The sequence below is a fragment of the Pimephales promelas genome, chromosome 7 (genome assembly GCF_988280905.1).
Source record: "Pimephales promelas chromosome 7, fPimPro1.hap1.1, whole genome shotgun sequence".
In the NCBI taxonomy this organism is placed as follows: Eukaryota; Metazoa; Chordata; class Actinopteri; order Cypriniformes; family Leuciscidae; genus Pimephales; species Pimephales promelas.
In genome coordinates this window covers 40,910,819-40,927,448 of record NC_142775.1, presented here as the reverse complement: position 1 = coordinate 40,927,448, position 16,630 = coordinate 40,910,819, and the positions used below count along the sequence as shown (strand labels likewise).

The 16,630-nt window shown below is 32.1% G+C and overlaps 1 protein-coding gene across 1 annotated transcript in view; it reads left to right on the top strand.

Moving 5' to 3' along the window:
- Nucleotides 1-16,630, top strand: part of mospd2 (motile sperm domain containing 2) — a 32,748-nt gene that overhangs the window by 3,592 nt on the left and 12,526 nt on the right. Inside the window, exons 4-9 of the mRNA XM_039669997.2 lie at nt 876-962; nt 1,562-1,716; nt 5,965-6,025; nt 6,678-6,716; nt 7,230-7,354; nt 8,889-9,062. Of these exons, the coding sequence (XP_039525931.1) occupies nt 876-962; nt 1,562-1,716; nt 5,965-6,025; nt 6,678-6,716; nt 7,230-7,354; nt 8,889-9,062 (641 nt within the window). The remainder of the gene's footprint in view (nt 1-875; nt 963-1,561; nt 1,717-5,964; nt 6,026-6,677; nt 6,717-7,229; nt 7,355-8,888; nt 9,063-16,630) is intronic.

Below are 16,630 nucleotides of genomic sequence, written 5' to 3'. Positions count from 1 at the left end.
ATTTTTACTTTCTGTTATAAATATGAGTCAGTTATGAGAACGAAATTTACATACTTAGTTATGTTACTTATGTTATAAATTAAATGACCTATATTTTTGACTCTATGTTAAAAATTTGATATATATATATTAGGGCTGTGCAAAAGTTAATTGCGATTAATCGCATCCAAAATAAAAGTCTGTGTTTAGTTTACATAATATATTTGAGTGTGCTGTATATAATTATTTTGTATATATAAATACCTATGCATGCATGTATATATTTAAGAATTATTTGCGCTTAAATTCTGTATATATATAAAAATACATAATCTATATTATATGAATATAAATATTTTATATAGGAATAACACATTTTCTTAAACATATACATGCATGTGTGTGTATTTATATATACAAAATAATTATATACAGCACACACAAATATACTATGTAAACACAGACTTTTATTTTGGATGCGATTAATCGCAATTAACTTTTGCACAGCCCTAATATATATATATACATACAGTGATCAGTCCTGTAATACTGGTCCATCTCATATTATGAATAGTATTTTCCTTTGATCGCAGTGACGACATGAGTTCCTCATAGTGACTCTATGCTTCGTCTGTTTAACATTTATAGAGATTTACAAAATGGCAATTGGATCATAACTCTTGTTTTGATCATAACTCAAAACAATTCCCTATTGTGTGTAACCTCAGTCACTTCAGCTGATCTGTCACTGCCACTGAAAGCAGATCAGTCAGTGTTGATTTTCTCTTATCACATGTTCCCTGTGTTGCAAGCTAAACTGATGCGGTTGTGATGACTCGAGCAGAAATGTGATGAATGAATGGTATTTAGTTTTTGTTGTGTTCTTCTTCCTGTAGATCTGGTGGAGAGCAGTATTCCCCGCTGGATGTTCGAGAGCGGCGCCGTTTACCTTCACGGATACGACAAAGAAGGGAACAAACTCTGTAGGTGGAGCGCAATCCTCCGTTATAAACACCGTTCTTAATGCCAATAAAACACACTTTCCCAAATTCAGTGGAAATCATGCCTTAATTACACGAAAATAGATTTTTTTTACTGATTTACTTAATTTTGAATCTACTTGACGACAAAACATACAAGTTTTATTTTAGAATTTTATAAAAAAATATATATATAATATATAATAAAAATGTATAAAAAGTTTAGATATATATATATATTTAGATATAAAGTTTAGATATTATTGGTATAATTTATAATTCAGTGCAATTTATTAAAAAATAAATACTTAAATATATTAAATTATATTAAAAATCTAAAATATAAAGATGTGTATATACGCTGACTCATATATGTCGAATGCTAATTTAACATGCCAGAATAAAAGCAGATTTTGGAGAATGCGCCAGGTGTGTAAAACACTTGTTTATAAACTGCAATATTTCCTATAAAACAATCACAAAACGCTTTGTGACATTTTGAGAAGCTGTGCATGGATTACATCCACTGGAACCATAATCTTAACTTAAACTCGCTGTGCCGTCTCTCATCACGTGTGTGTGTGTGTGTGTGTGTGATATAGTCTGGTTCAGAGTGAAACTCCACGTGAAGGATGCCAAGACGACACTGGATAAGAAGAGGTATGTGGCGTTCTGGCTGGAGCGCTACGCTAGACGCGAGCCAGGAATGCCGCTGACGGTGGTGTTCGACATGTCCGAGTCCGGAATCAGTAATATCGTGAGTTCTTCACTTCACTCTTAGAAAAGACCAAAACCAGCTCTAAAACATGTTCAATCCTGACAAAGCCACACTCTTAACGATTAAACACATCCAAAATAAAAGTTTGTGTTTACATAATATGTGTGTGAACAATGCATAATTATTTTATATATGTAAATACACAGATATGCATGTATATATTGGAGAAATATTTGCATATATATGTATACATCATTTATCATACAGTAGTCGACATTTGAAGTGGATCAAAACCTTTCATCAAAGTTAAGCATGAATTTTGAGCAACTTTTTTGATCCACTTCAAATGTTGACTACTGTATAAATAAAAATATTTCATATATAAATAACACATTTTTCTTAAATATATACATGCATATGTGTGTATTTGTATATACAAAATAATTGTACAGAGTACACACATATATTATGTAAACGCAAACTTTTATTTTGGAAGCGATTAATCATTTCCCAGCATTACAAATAATATTAATATAAATATTTATAATATAAATAACACATTTTTCTTAAATATATACATGCATGTGTGTATTTATATATACAAAATAAACACTGTACATTTTTTAACAAACTTTTATGTAAACTCAAACTTTTATTTTGGATGCGATTAATCGTTGCCCAGCACTACAAATAATATTAATATAAATATTTATAATATAAATAACACATTTTTCTTAAATATATACATGAATATGTGTGTATTTATTAGGGCTGGGAAACGATTAATCGCGATTAATCGCATCCAAAATAAAAGTTTGTGTTTACATAATATATGTGTGTGTAGTGTGTATAATTATTTTGTATATATAAATATACACACATGCATGTATTTAAGAAAAAAATGTTATTAATATATCAAATATTTATATTTATGTATAATATTAATTTTGTATAAATATATATATAAAGTATATACATGCAAATATTTCTTAAATGTTTACATGCATGTGTGTGTATTTATATATACAAAATAATTATACACACTACACACACATATATTATGTAAACACAAACTTTTATTTTGGATGCGATTAATCGTTTCCCAGCCCTAGTATTTATATATACAAAATATATAACAGTACACACACACACATATATTATGTAAACACAAACTTTTATTTTGGTAGTGATTAATCTTGCCCAGCACTAAATTAACAATAAAAAAGTAAATAACAAGTTTTTCTTAAATATATACATGCATGTGTGTATTTATATATACAAAATATACACTGTACATTTTTTAACAAACTTTTATGTAAACTCAAACTTTTATTTTGGATGCGATTAATCGTTGCCCAGCACTACAAATAATATTAATATAAATATTTATAATATAAATAACACATTTTTCTTAAATATATACATGCATATGTGTGTATTTATTAGGGCTGGGAAACGATTAATCGCGATTAATCGCATCCAAAATAAAAGTTTGTGTTTACATAATATATGTGTGTGTAGTGTGTATAATTATTTTGTATATATAAATACACACACATGCATGTATTTAAGACAAAATTGTTATAAATATATCAAATATTTATATTTATGTATAATATTAATTTTGTATAAATATATATATAAAGTATATACACGCAAATATTTCTTAAATGTTTACATGCATGTGTGTGTATTTATATATACAAAATAATTATACACACTACACACACATACAGTATATTATGTAAACACAAACTTTTATTTTGGATGCGATTAATCGTTTCCCAGCCCTAGTATTTATATATACAAAATATATAACAGTACACACACACATATATTATGTAAACACAAACTTTTATTTTGGTAGTGATTAATCTTGCCCAGCACTAAATTAACAATAAAAAAGTAAATAACAATTTTTTCTTAAATATATACATGCATGTGTGTATTTATATATACAAAATATACACTGTACATTTTGTAACAAACTTTTATATAAACGCAAACTTTTATTTTGGATGCGATTAATCGTTGACCAGCACTACAAATAATATTAATATAAATATTTATAATAAAAATAAAAAATGTTCTTAAATATATACATGCATGTGTCTATTTATATATACAAAATATACACTGTACATTTTGTAACAAACTTTTATGTAAACGCAAACTTTTATTTTGGATGCGATTAATTGTTGACCAGCACTACAAATAATATTAATATAAATATTTATAATATAAATAAAAAATTTTCTTAAATATATACATCTTAAATATATACATGCATGTGTGTATTTATATATACAAAATACAAACTCTACATTTTGTAACTAACTTTTATGTAAACGCAAACTTTTATTTTTACAAATAACATAAATATTTCAAGCATTCCTCTTTCAGAAGAACATAAAGCTCAATTAATAGTTTCAGCCCAATATAAAAGTTCAGATTTAGTTTTAGTGTTTGGATGAAGACGACTGAAGCCCGCTCTGCGTTCGCTCTGATTAGTCGTGGGCCGTCACTGACCCTCTGGCAGTCACTTTAAGGTCATTATCCGTATTATATAAACGTGATTATATGCTGCGCGAGTGGAAGGTGCAGAGGGATAGGCGCTCTTCAACGCTTTAACACACTGCAGATTAACATGGCCTTTAAATCTCTCCGGTCAACCCAACTCGCTCGCTTAATCCGAGAGAAGTCCCCGTCAAACAGCCAATCTCCTCGTCTCATGTTCCCGCGGCCCGAGCCGAGCCTAATCAAACCTAATGCACAATTACAGTGCGCTTTCATTAACGCTTATCTTAAATTGGTTTTGCATGTTTATGATATGAAGGACTGTCATGTGGTACGGGATACGGGTGTAACGCTTCTCGGGAAAATAAAGTGACATTTAAACTTTAGCACCAAAATGACCTCAAAATATGACTTTGTATGATCTCTACTTCTCTTAATGCGTCTCTAATGTCGATCCTATAGGTTATAAAGAGCTTAACGTGCATTTCACTCGCTTTAATGCTAATTCTTGGGGAATTTCTTCAGATTAAATAGTTAAAAAGTCAAGACACCTTTGTTTATATAGTGCTTTTTACAATACAAAGCAGCTTTACAGAGATAACAGGAAAATAATGCGCTTCTAGAAGAATATAGCATCACAGTCCAGCTTAAATGATGTTCATTTTTGTTGTAAACCGTGATGATCCGTGAACCGTGAGATCAATAATATGGTTGAATATTAATTTTAATGGCCAAACGCCAGACAAAATTGTTTGTTTTCCTCTAAGTGATACCATGACCATGCCAAGTATATAAATACTCCATATAAAAACCATTCTGTTGTTTTCTTGTAATAAACGCTCCTTGAAGAGTCAGTAAAGCCAAAGGTTGTTGCTTCCAGGAGCGAACGCGGAGAGCTAATGTTAGCGTCAACAACAAACAGAGCTAAAGGTTACTCGAGCTTTCAGTAAACACAGGATTACACAATCTCAGATCAGAATGACTGACCGGTTTTACTAGTGATCATGTAGATCTGTGTGTGTGTGTAGGTCGAGCTGTGTGGTTTGACCCCAATGGTGACCTTTCACAGTTGGATTAACGGCTAGTTAACATGAGACAGCGGTTTGGTGTTTATAAAATGGGTCGGTGACAAACTCTCTCACTGAAATGCATTTCAATACTCAACAATTCAATGAAAAATGCTTGATATAGTGAATAAATTTGGTGGTTTGTCTGTATAATGGATTTTTTGTATAATCCCAGTGCTTAATAAAATGAAATCTTTTTTTTATTTTTATTTATTTTTCTAAAACTGAATGACCCAAACCCCCTATTAATCGATGTTTTATAATAATGTGAAGCAGTTTTGCTCACTACTAGACAGGCTAAAATATATTTAATGAGGTAAAATTACAGTATACACCATAGAAATTATAGACATTAAATCAATGAAAAAATGTAAAACTCCTAGAACCGTTTGAAGAAACATCACGAAATTTGGCACATTTATTGCAAAGGATCTGAATATTAATCACACCAAATTTAGGGTCTCTGCTTAAAACTCTCTAGCGCCACCATCAGCTTGAATTGTGAATTAAATATTTTTTTTTATTATAAAATTTTTATTTTAAATTTTATTTTTTTAATTTTATATTTAATTTTATATTATTTTTTTATTTATATATTTTTATTTATTTTTTAAAAAATATATTTTTATGATTATAAAAGAATTTGACAAATCCGCCTGCTGTTCTTGCATCTAACGCTCTTTCCTGTGTTCTTCACTTCTAGGATATGGACTTTGTGAAATATATCATTAACTGCTTCAAAGTGTACTATCCAAAGTTTCTTTGTGAGTGGATTGTGTTTATTCAACTTTCTGTCATAGCAGACTTGATCAAATGTAATAAATACTTAGAGATGCCAATGTGCTCATAAAGTATTGAAATATTAGTAACGCTTTACATTTAAAGTTCATTAGTTAACAGTAATGTATTTACTAACAATGAGCAATACATTTGTTATAGTATTTATTAATATTTTTTAATGTTAGTTAATAATAATCCAGCTGTTCATTGTTTGTTCATGTTAGTTCATTAACTAATGTTAACAACACAACCTTTGATTTTAATGACGTATAGTAAATGTTGAAATCAATGGTAACTAAGATGAATAAATGCTGAAGTATTGTGCATTATAATTTTATGTTAATATTAACTAATGAACCTGAAGTTTAAAAGGATTTGGCTGACTATAAAAAGTTTGGGAATCCCTGTGTTATAGAAAGTTTTAATTATTTACTGTATTTTATTTTTATTTTTTATTCTAAACTGTTTTAATTATTCTGATTTCTTTTGATTATTTGAATTTCTTCTATGTAAAGCACTTTGAATTACCATTGTATTATAGAAAGAGATTTCCAAAATGTCCTCATTTTACATATTATAACTTTCCAGAGTCACTTGGTTTGTTTAAACATTTATGTATTTTTGTTTTAATCACAGCCAAAATGATCATGTACGAGATGCCCTGGATCATGAATGGTGAGTTGTGATTGTTTGATAAAGATCTTTGTAATGATGTTCATTTGTCCTAACTATTAATTATTGCATTATTTTCCTGTTATCTCTGTGAAGCTGCTTTGATACACTATATTGTAAAAAGTGCAGAATACAAGTGAAATTCAAATTAAAAGTTTTTTTTTTCAGTAATTCAACTTAAAAGCTGAAACTAATATATTATATAGACTCATTACATGCAAAGTGAGATATTTCAAGCCTTTATTTGTTATAATTTTGATGATTATGGATTACAGATATAAAAACCTTTTCACAATATTCTAATTTTGACTTCGGGGTTTTCATAATCATCAAAATTAAAACAAATAAAGGCTTGAAATATCTCACTTTGCATGTAATGAGTCTATATAATATATTAGTTTCACCTTTTAAGTTGAATTACTGAAATAAATGAACTTTAATTGTTCGAGTTCTCCTGTAAACACACGTGAGGTGACGAGTTTGTCTTGTGTGTGTGTGTGTGTGTGTGTGTGTCAGCTGCCTGGAAGATCGTGAAGACGTGGCTCGGCCCTGATGCCATCAGTAAACTCAAGTTCGTCACCAAGAGTGACATCCAGACGTTCATCGGGCCCGAACATCTGCCGCCGTACATGGGAGGAACGGTACGTAAAGCTTTCACGAGTTTGCAATGACTTTGCTAGTTGTTTTCTAACTACTATTTAGTTTATGGATATAGAATGTCTTTTCTGAGGTAAATGTGACTTCAGCTGTTTCTCAAGCTGTTTTATTGACGTCTTTCGGAGGTCACTCCTTCTGATGTTTATTTGCTGCTGTAACGGGTACTGAAGAGATGATCGGTTCAGCTGATGTGCCAGCACACATTAAAGGGTTAGTTGACCCAAAAATGAAAATTCTGTCAGTATTTACTCACCCTCATGTTGTTCAACCCCGTAAGACCTTCGTTCATCTTCACAACACAAATTAAGATATTTAAGATATTAAGATCGCTCCTGCATACTAGTCCATAGGCTTCTTGAGGGAATGACTCTTGCTGGCCTCGAAAAAGTCATTAAAGACATTGTTAAAATAGTCCAAGTGACTACAGCGGCTCAATCTTAACTTTATCAAACGACGAGAACACTTTTGTGCTCAAAAACAACAAAAATAACGACTTTATTTCAACTATTCACTTCCTTCTCCATGAGCCTGTAGTCAGTTAGCGTAGTGTGATTGCGTAGAGCTACGTCACACGAAGGCTCACTATTGGCCGACGCTGGTCATGTGTGTGTGATGCGTGTGACGTACAATAACAGAAGCTTACGCTATTAAACTAGTAACCTGACTCGCGCAGAGGGAGAAATAAACCAATAGTTGAAATAAAGTCGTTATTTTTGTTGTTTTTGCGCACAAAAGTGTTCTCGTTGTTTGATAAAGTTAAGATTGAGCCACTGTAGTCACTTGGACTATTTTAACGATGTCTTTAATGACTTTTCGAGGCCAGCAAGAGTCATTCCCTCATTTGTGTTCGGAAGATGAACGAAGGTCTTACGGGGTTGAACAACATGAGGGTGAGTAAATACTGACAGAATTTTCATTTTTGGGTGAACTAACCCTTTAAAGAGCTGCAAAACCACATTTATAGCTGGAGTCTTGTCAGAATTTGAAAGCTGAGACTTCTTCATATCAAAAGTAACAAAGCCTAACGCGATTAATTGGATGTGAGGCGTGCTATAAATCATGTTTTTTCAGGCCACCCGTAGTGTTAAAGTCCTCCTGTAGTCAATCAATTTATCCCTCAAAACTCATCTCTGATCAGCTAAATTACATATTTAAGTGTTTTTCCTTGAAAAAAAGATTCTTCATCCCTTAAAATATCCTCATTAAGTATACGCAGTTCTATAAATATGCAAATGAGCTCCGCCTCCACTCACTCTGAGATCCACTGGTTGATCTGATTGGTTACAAGGTGGTTTGTGACGTCAGAAACACCAAAGCGTGTTTTTGAGACTGTGTTTTGGAGGAAATACTCAGCAATGCTGTCCACTTATCAACGCACACATGGTGTGTGTTAAAGCGGATTAAACACACCACACACACACATAAACAACATTAAACGCTGGATTCTCACCACAGCGGGACTTAAAGTAAAATATGGCTTTAAGATTTGTGGTAATATTGTTTTGTTTTATCTAATAGGACCAGTTCAAGTACAGTTATCCGCCTCTCCCGGACGACGACTTCCAGTCTCCAATCTGTGAAAACGGTCCAATCGTCAGCGAGGATGAGAGTGACATCAAGGATCTAGAGTCCGACTCCAAAGAAACTCTCGAGTCCAGTTTCAATGCTGAGCAATCCATCAGACCAAAGAAGGTACACCTCGTTCCCTCACGTCTGGGTCACACTTCTATTGATGATGTTAAATTATATTGTGCACTTTTTTTCAATGCATTTTGCATATGCACAATTTTGGATTTTTGTAAAAAAAAAAAATGGTGCACAAAATATTAACTTAAATTTCTGGTGATTCTTTACAATGCAGTTTGTTAACATAAACTTCTGATGAACAGCATTTATTAATCTTAATTTATGTTCTACATTTACTAATACATTATTAAAATCAAAAGTGTAGTTAGTTAAGCAGTGAACTGTTGTATTTGTATTAACTGAGGGTAATAAATGCTGTAATCTATATTGGTCATAGTTAGTCCATATTAACTAATGGTAAAAAATAGACCTTATTGTAAAGTGTTTAGTGTCATTTATGCAAAATATGATTTTCTTTCTTTTGATTTTGAAATGTGGCCCAGATGTTGCTCCTGCCTGATTTACAGCCGTTTCTATCTGTGATTAATTTCCTACTTTTTTAATTTCTGTGCATTCATCTCACACTTTTGATGAAATCATGCAATAACGCATGCATTTGCTTCTAAATCAAAACAACGTCTGCGAGTGAAAATCAAAGCATGCTAATGCTGCGGCTTTAATAAGAGATCACATGTGATCAGGGCAATGTTTATAAGAAAAATAATAATACAATTTGTGATGTTTTTCAGCATTTATTTGACAATGTTCAATGATAAATATCAATATTTACCTATGTACTGTATGTATATTTTACTAAAACATAAGAAAAATTAACGACAAACATTTTGTTTGAACTAAGATTAGAATTTTAAGCTAATAATTTTAGTGCTTCAACTTAAACATATCAAGTTTATTGCCAGGGCAACATTTTTTTTATTTAGGTTTAAAAAAAAATATGTTTTAGTTTTTATTTATTTCCAATTTCAACTTAAACTTCTGTAAGAGTATTCTCAACATTTTTTAAAATTTGTTTAGTTTTAAGTTTTTCAACTATTTATATTTTATTGCAGCTTTATTTAAATGAACACATTTTTAAATAGCGTTTGGTTTACGATACTAACCGTTTCTAACCCGATGCATTGTGCTGCTTATCCGTCATTATCACTCAGCCCTGATCTGATCAAATCTTCTGCTCTGTTAGCAGACGTGTTGATTGACGTCACTTTGAATGAACATGCTAATTTTGATAGCGACGGCTAATGCGCTCACACATCTCATTGATCACTGCAGATTCATCATGTGACTCTCACACTCTCAGCATGAGCTCACAGGTTCAGATGACTGATTTGTGATTGAGATCTTCACTCATTTCCGAGTGTAAAGGCCCGTTTACACCAAGAACGATACAATACTATGTTAGCGTCCACACCAGCTCCCGAATCGCGATATTGTTCTGTTTATTCTGTAAATGCTCAAGCTTTTCTAAATCAGGATGGATTCTGATTGGCTGTCAATGTTTGTATCGTTCATCAGTTGGAAAAAATCTTTCTGAAAATGATTCCAACGATATCGTTTGATAAATGATATAATTTCTCTGTGCCGTTATTGTTATTGTTGTACTGTGGACTCTGCTAAATTATCTTTATCGTTATAGTTATCGTTCTTGCTGTGAACAGGCCATAAGGCTGCACGATATATTGGGGAAAATATGTAAATTGCGATATGGCTTTTTGCGATTGTCAAATCCATGTAAATGTGAGCTAGCGGTTGTTTCAGAATGGTTTGGTTCATATAAAGTCGCAATTGAGAGAAATAAAGTTAAATTGTGAGAGACGCAATTGCGAGATATAAAGTCAGAATTGTGAGATATAAAGTCAGAATTGTGAGATATAAAGTCAGAATTGTGAGATATAAAGTCAGAATTGCGAGATATAAAGTCAGAATTGCGAGATATAAAGTCAGAATTGTGAGATATAAAGTCAGAATTGCGAGATATAAAGTCAGAATTGTGAGATATAAAGTCAGAATTGTGAGATATAAAGTCAGAATTGCGAGATATAAAGTCAGAATTGCGCGATATAAAGTCAGAATTGCGCGATATAAAGTCAGAATTGCGTGATATAAAGTCAGAATTGCGAGATATAAATTCATAATTTTGAGAAGTTGCAATTGCGTGATATAAAGTCAGAATTGTAAGATATAGTCGCAATTAGTCAGAATGGTGAGATATAAAGTCAGAAGAGATCTGAAGAGATCTGCGAGATATAAAGTCAGAATTGCGAGATATAAAGTCTGAATTGCGAGATATAAAGTCTGAATTGCGAGATATAAAGTCTGAATTGCGAGATATAAAGTCAGAATTGCGAGATATAAAGTCAGAATTGCGAGATATAAAGTCAGAATTGTGAGATATAAAGTCAGAATTGTGAGATATAAAGTCAGAATTGTGAGATATAAAGTCAGAATTGCGAGATATAAAGTCAGAATTGCGAGATATAAAGTCAGAATTGTGAGATATAAAGTCAGAATTGTGAGATATAAAGTCAGAATTGTGAGATATAAAGTCTGAATTGCGAGATATAAAGTCCGAATTGTGAGATATAAAGTCTGAATTGCGAGATATAAAGTCAGAATTGCGAGATATAAAGTCAGAATTGCGTGATATAAAGTCAGAATTGCGAGATATAAAGTCAGAATTGCGAGATATAAAGTCAGAATTGCGAGATATAAAGTCAGAATTGCGAGATATAAAGTCAGAATTGCGAGATATAAAGTCAGAATTGCGAGATATAAAGTCAGAATTGCGAGATATAAAGTCAGAATTGCGAGATATAAAGTCAGAATTGCGAGATATAAAGTCAGAATTGCGAGATATAAAGTCAGAATTGCGAGATATAAAGTCAGAATTGCGAGATATAAAGTCAGAATTGCGTGATATAAAGTCAGAATTGCGAGATATAAAGTCAGAATTGCGAGATATAAAGTCAGAATTGTGTGATATAAAGTCAGAATTGCGAGATATAAAGTCAGAATTGCGAGATATAAAGTCAGAATTGCGAGATATAAAGTCAGAATTGCGAGATATAAAGTCTGAATTGAGATATAAAGTCCGAATTACGAGATATAAAGTCAGAATTGAGAGATATAAAGTCAGAATTGCGAGATATAAAGTCTGAATTGCGAGATATAAAGTCCGAATTGCGAGATATAAAGTCCGAATTGCGAGATATAAAGTCAAAAGTGTGAGATATAAAGTCAGAATTGTGAGATATAAAGTCAGAATTGTGAGATATAAAGTCTGAATTGCGAGATATAAAGTCAGAATTGCGAGATATAAAGTCAGAATTGTGAGATATAAAGTCAGAATTGTGAGATATAAAGTCAGAATTGTGAGATATAAAGTCTGAATTGCGAGATATAAAGTCCGAATTGTGAGATATAAAGTCTGAATTGCGAGATATAAAGTCAGAATTGCGAGATATAAAGTCAGAATTGCGTGATATAAAGTCAGAATTGCGAGATATAAAGTCAGAATTGCGAGATATAAAGTCAGAATTGCGAGATATAAAGTCAGAATTGCGAGATATAAAGTCAGAATTGCGTGATATAAAGTCAGAATTGCGAGATATAAAGTCAGAATTGCGAGATATAAAGTCAGAATTGCGAGATATAAAGTCAGAATTGCGAGATATAAAGTCAGAATTGCGAGATATAAAGTCAGAATTGCGAGATATAAAGTCAGAATTGCGTGATATAAAGTCAGAATTGCGAGATATAAAGTCAGAATTGCGAGATATAAAGTCAGAATTGTGTGATATAAAGTCAGAATTGCGAGATATAAAGTCAGAATTGCGAGATATAAAGTCAGAATTGCGAGATATAAAGTCAGAATTGCGAGATATAAAGTCAGAATTGCGAGATATAAAGTCTGAATTGAGATATAAAGTCCGAATTACGAGATATAAAGTCAGAATTGAGAGATATAAAGTCAGAATTGTGAGATATAAAGTCTGAATTACAAGATATAAAGTCCGAATTGCGAGATATAAAGTCCGAATTGCGAGATATAAAGTCAAAAGTGTGAGATATAAAGTCAGAATTGCGTAATATAGTCAGAATTGCATGATAGTCAGAATTGTAAGATATAGTCGCAATTGAGAGAAATAGTCAGAATTGTGAGAAATTCGCAATTGCGTGATATAAAGTCAGAATTGTGAGATAGACGCAATTGCGCTATAAAGTCATAATTACGAGAGATAGTCGTTGTAAAGTCAGAATTGTGAGATATAAAGTCGAAATTGCAAAGTCGCAATTATCGCAATTAAATCACCCCATTCATTCTAGAATGATTCATTATGATTCATTAAGTCATCATTCCTGTATTTTTCATTTCGCAATATCTATATATAATCGCAGAACAGCAAAACATCGCAAAGTCAGTTTCCCCAGTATCGTGCGTCTCTAATCGAGTCCCAGTCGTTCTCCAGAGCAACTGATTCCTGACTGCAAGTTTCCTAACATTACACTTCGCTTCAAATCAAAGGCTCACGTTTGATTCCCGGCTTTAACTCTTTTGCGTAAGAGTTTGGCGGATTCTTCAGTGCGCTGCGTTATCCTCAGGCGTGTTTTCCTGATGTGCCTCTCTGTCTGTGTGTTACAACAAGGACTGGTAAGATAAGTAGATGTTTCTACACCCGCAAGTGCCTGAAGTTTCCAGATCCACAGCAGATTCATCGGTCCATCCCGTTTCAACAGCTCCCGTTCACATGTTTCAAAGCACCTCAGTGGCGTTGCACATGATTTTAATCACTTCCATTGATTTCACTTTAACGAACTACCGTCTGGTTACGGGGTTTATTCAGTTTGATCAATCAGTTTTTTGTTGTAGTTTTACATTGTTATTTTTGTGTTGTGATGTTTAAACTCATAAGGGCTCAAACACACCAAAGTTTGCGGTTTCCGGTTCTTGAGCGTCTGCGTTCCTGCAATGTGTTTCTGAATCCACAAATCAAGTCAGCTTTATTTCTACTGCGAAAATATCTGCAAAAATTAGTCAATTATGGAACCATTTAGATTCATTTCAATCTGCAACGTCACCGAGAATGAAAATGTTTTATCTGAGATGCGAGTCTGAATTAAATGTGTAAAAAGTGATCCTGGATAAATTGAGAATCACGATTTTTTTATGTCGTTTCAAATGAATTGCGATTCTCCCATGATTCTGAACAGACAACTAAACAAAATAGCATGTCATTTACATTTTTTTTTTTATTTATTTTTTTTTTATGATAGTCATCTTGTGTTTGGTGTATGTTTTATGTAATTAGTGTCTTCTAAGCCCATTTGGGCTGGGCATGTAAGTGCAAGACACTTAAATAAAAAATAACTAACTAACTAGAGGTTCTGACAAAATGTTAATTGGTACAGTCATTTTGAAATGGTTTTATTAATTTTAGTGAATGAATCAATGATTCACTCAAATACTCGTTTCATTACTGGATGAATCAGTTTTTTTGAACAAATCTCTTGATTGAATGATTCAAATACTCACTCAAATGTTTCAGTACTGGATGAATCAGTGTTTTTTAACATATCTTTTGACTGATTGATTCAGTGACTCACTCAAATACTCGTTTCATTACTGGATGAATCAGTGTTTTTAAACAAATCTCTTGAATGAATGATTCAATAACTCACTCAAATGTTTCATTACTGGATGAATCAGGGATTTTTAACATATCTTTTGACTGATTGATTCAGTGACTCACTCAAATAATTGTTTCATTACTGGATGAATCAGCATTTTTGAATGAATCTCTTGATTGAATGATTCAATGACTCATTCATGAAGACTTCACTTGTTTCATTACTAGATGGATCAGTGTTTTTGAATGAATCTCTTGAATGAATGATTTAATGACTCACTCAAATACTCGTTTCATTACTGGATGAATCAGCGTTTTTGAATGAATCTCTTGAATGAATGATTCACTGACTCTCTCAAATGTTTCATTACTGGATGAATCAGCGTTTTTTAACAAATCTTTTGATTGAATGATTCAGTGACTCACTCAAATAATTGTTTCATTACTGGATGAATCAGCATTTTTGAATGAATCTCTTGATTGAATGATTCAATGACTCGCTCATAAAGACTTCACTTGTTTCATTACTAGATGAATCAGTGTTTTTGAACGAATCTCTTAAATTAATGATTAAATGACTCACTCACATACTTGTTTCATTACTGGATGATTCAGCGTTTTTGAATGAATCTCTTGAATGAATGATTCAATAACTCACTCAAATGTTTAATCACTGGATGAATCAGCGTTTTTTATCAAATCTTTTGAATGAATGATTCAGTGACTCAAATAATTGTTTCATTACTGGATGAATCAGTGTTTTTGAATGAACCTCTTGAATGAATGATTCACTGACTCACTCAAATATTTAATTACTGGATGAATCAGTGTTTTTGAACAAATCTCTCGAATTAATTATTCAATAACTCACTCAAATGTTTAATTACTGGATGAATCAGCGTTTTTTAACAAATCTTTTGAATGAATGATTCAGCGACTCAAATAATTGTTTCATTACTGGATGAATCAGCATTTTTGAACGAATCTCTTGATTGAATGATTCTATGACTTATTCATGAAGACTTCACTTGTTTCATTACTAGATGAATCAGTGTTTTTGAATGAACCTCTTGAATGAATGATTCACTGACTCACTAAAATATTTAATTACTGGATGAATCAGCATTTTAAAACAAATCTCTCTAATTAATTATTCAATGACTCGCTCATAAAGACTTCACTTTTTTCATTACTAGATGAATCAGTGTTTTTGAACGAATCTCTTGAATTAATGATTCAATGACTCACTCGTATACTTGTTTCATTACCGGATGAATCACCGTTTTTGAACGATTCTCTTGAATTAATGATTCAATAATTCAACCACATACTCGTTTCATAACTGGATGATTCAGCATTTTTGAACGAATCTCTTGAATGAATGATTCAATTAACTGCTACTTTCTGTGAAACAAAAGATAATATTTTAAATCTAGCCGTTTTTCGTCTAAATAATGAAAGTTTTCAAAGTCTGACTATCAAAAACAAAGCGAATCAATTGATTCCAAGGCCGTAAAGGGAAAAACACAGGGTTTGTGAACATATTCAGGCAAACTCTAGCCAGCTTTCAGAAACACAGCTGACGTTAAGCTGATGCGACTCGATTCACCGTGTGTAACGAGTGTGTGTGAGCCCTGAGAGCTCAGAGGAACTGCTGTACACCACTGTCATGTGATCGCCTTCTTCATTACTGTATGGTTATGATAATGAACCATTTCTAACACTCACGCATCTGTATCTCGAGTTATTGTTATTATAGACCCACTAATCATTTCAGTTTTGCACGAACACTCCGTCAAAATGAAGCACATTTCATATCATATTTAACAAACCGATGAAGACAAGTCTGTTTTTATTTAGAAAATGTCTGTTCTTATTATGAGTGATTTCTCTGATCAATACTGTGATTTCAATACTGAGTGTTTGCCAAAGATGGATATTATAATACAATATAATCATTTCTTCACTAATGATCAATGAACTGGTAAC